The following is a 2,682-nucleotide window of genomic DNA, read 5'->3' as shown; positions in this document are numbered from 1 at the left end:
TGAAGTCAGGATAACAAAACAGTCATTATATAGTTCTTGCGCATTTACACACAAACTGTTGGTGACCTGCAACCCCCCCCCTTGACTTCCGTTTATTCTAGTTCTTCAGAGCTCAGCCTATGATGACTGGACTGGACTGGACTGGACTGGACTGGACTGGACTGGACTGGACTGGACTGGACTTTCCCTCAAGGTTAGGAACCCATTGAAGTTTTACTCCCTGGACCATCTGTCCCCTGCTCTCTACACTAATTACATACACACATTTCTTTCCCTCTCCAGTGGTTCCTGGACTTTCTGGGACTAATCAGACCAATCGATCACTACATTGATCATTACATTGATTATTCATTAGCCATGCTGTATGACTAATAAGTCATCATGGTTTATTGATTCATTTACCTTTTAGATAATTCTCTTATCAAACCATTATAACCCTTAACTGTTATAACCCTTTATAACCATTTTAACCCTTATAACCCTCATAACCATTATGACCATTATAACCATTATCTAACCGTAACCAGAGTGTAGTTGATAGTTTGCTGATACAGTGAGAGCATCTGTACCTTCTAGATCATCCAAAGAACCTTCCAAAACTATTTCTCATGGAATTGTAAAGATTCCTCAGTGTGGACAAAATTATTTCACGATAATTCTTCCAGGTGTTAGGTGTAGTGGTAGGGTTAGGGGTAGTGGTAGGGTGAAGACCGATTGGACACTGTTCTGGGAACACCTGGACATCACCACCACCACCATAATGCCTGTACAGCATGTCATACAGTTCTGCCAAGGTATGTGAGGGCAATGTTTTCTTCTTGTCCTCATTTTGGTTCTCCCCCCAGTGTGCTTGGGCCACCCACTGTTTCAGGTTCTTGTTGTAACAGCAGTAGGCTGTCCACATGAGATCTGGGATGTTCACTCTGTTGTTCAGTGTGTTGCTCTTACTGGGAACTGCTCCAGTCACCACATAGGCTTTTGTCTTGTTGTTGTTATTAATACAGTCCGTCAACAGGTTTCCTCTGACATTTCTCTCCATACGCTCCCAGCTGCCCCCGTTGAAGGACACCACCTGGGGAACGATGTTGGTCAGGGTAAAGGTGGACTTCTGAGTATCATTGTCATGAGCATGTGAACATGGGAAGAGGTGACCTCTGTTCACCCATTTATTTGGTATTGAGTTCTTATAGTCTTTGTCCCCAGCCTGCTTTGGGTATTCAATCGTTTTACTATCCTTCTGCATTTCAGGGTTGTTGGTTTCCCCATTGAGCTGCAGGAAACAACAGTCATACATTCATTCACAAGTTCTGTACAATAAACCCTCTTTTCTGTACAATAAACCATCCTTTCTGTACAATAAACCCTCCTTTCTGTACAATAAACCCTCCTTTCTGTACAATAAACCCTCCTTTCTGTTCAATAAACCCTCCTTTCTGTTCAATAAACCCTCTTCTGGGGGGGTTCATAATCAAGATAATCCAGTCTCTATACCCTCCATAGTGGTAGTTCTATATTCTGTAACATAACTGTCTGTGATTTATAGCAGTAAACAAATACAAATGTTATATTATATGACAAAACATTAGTCCTACCTGGGGCTCGATCATCCAGGGTTGATCTTTTGGTCTGCAGTCTGTAGAAGCACCAGTGAAGGTGTAGGCTGAGAACACAGGGATCTTGTTGAACGTGTCGTAGAGAGTTGCAAACCTGTAGGCGTTGTTGAACAACTGGCAAATCAGCTTGTAGCGGTTCTGGTCCTCGACTTTCCCACCAATCAAAATACCTGGGAGATTTGGAGTTGTCCCATCCAGGAAGAAATTCTGGCACTGTTCAACAACACTGAAGTTCTCCACTACACGAGAGAGAGCAGGAGGAAGGAGAGAGAGAAGGAGGAGAGTAGAGAGATGATTCAATACCCCCATCATCACCTGAAGACTGAACACCACAGAGACAAAGATGAAGTTACAGAGACCAGTTGGTAGACTGGAGACTGTTGAGCTGAGTCAGGACAGACTGATTTAAATAGTTATTACAGAGACCAGTTGGTAGACTGGAGACTGCTGAGCTGAGTCAGGACAGACTGATTTAAATAGGTTTTCAGAGACTCCTCCTTTAGATGTCAAGGGTGGAGGAGGGTTGAATTTGCTTAAAATCCTCTCTGATTCCATGGAACTCTAGGAGGGAGGAACAGAGACAGGGAGGAACAGAGAGAGTAGAACAGGGAGGAACAGAGAGAGTAGAACAGGGAGGAACAGAGAGAGTAGAACAGGGAGGAACAGAGAGAGTAGAACAGGATGAGACAGGGAGGAACAGAGAGGAACAGGGAGGAACAGGGAGAGTAGAACAGGGAGGAACAGAGAGTAGAACAGGGAGGAACAGAGAGAGTAGAACAGGGAGGAACAGAGAGAGTAGAACAGTATGAGACAGGGAGGAACAGAGAGAGTAGAACAGGATGAGACAGGGAGGAACAGAAGAGAGTAGAACAGGGAGGAACAGAGAGAGTAGAACAGGACGAGACAGGGAGGAACAGAGAGAGTAGACAGGGTGAGACAGGGAGGAACAGAGAGAGTAGAACGGGGAGGAACAGAGAGAGTAGAACAGGGCGAGACAGGGAGGAACAGAGAGAGTAGAACAGGACGAGACAGGGAGGAACAGAGAGAGTAGAACAGGACGAGACAGGGA

General features: G+C 44.8%; 1 protein-coding gene across 1 annotated transcript; it reads right to left on the bottom strand.

Annotated features, from left to right (window-relative positions):
• Positions 1-224: 224 nt before the first annotated feature.
• Positions 225-2,028, bottom strand: LOC115194922 (endonuclease domain-containing 1 protein-like). Its single transcript, XM_029754843.1, has 2 exons — positions 1,593-2,028; positions 225-1,270 (listed from the first exon to the last, which is right to left on the bottom strand). Exons 1-2 carry the CDS (start codon positions 1,923-1,925, stop codon positions 578-580), a joined length of 1,026 nt encoding a protein of 341 aa, XP_029610703.1. The 5' UTR covers positions 1,926-2,028; the 3' UTR covers positions 225-577.
• Between the last annotated feature and the right edge of the window lie 654 nt (positions 2,029-2,682).

This window comes from Salmo trutta, chromosome 5 (genome assembly GCF_901001165.1).
Source record: "Salmo trutta chromosome 5, fSalTru1.1, whole genome shotgun sequence".
Lineage (NCBI taxonomy): Eukaryota > Metazoa > Chordata > Actinopteri > Salmoniformes > Salmonidae > Salmo > Salmo trutta.
The sequence above is the reverse complement of the archived record's forward strand: the minus strand, read 5'-3'. Positions and strand labels throughout refer to the sequence as shown.

What these genes read in the sequence shown, in the direction of transcription:
- LOC115194922 (XM_029754843.1), bottom strand. Translation starts at nt 1,925, where the DNA reads ATGATGGGGGTATTGAATCATCTCTCTACTCTCCTCCTTCTCTCTCTC. An exon ending in CCTGGATGATCGAGCCCCAG is followed by an intron (nt 1,271 to 1,592) that starts GTAGGACTAATG and finishes TGTTTCCTGCAG; the next exon opens with CTCAATGGGGAAACCAACAA.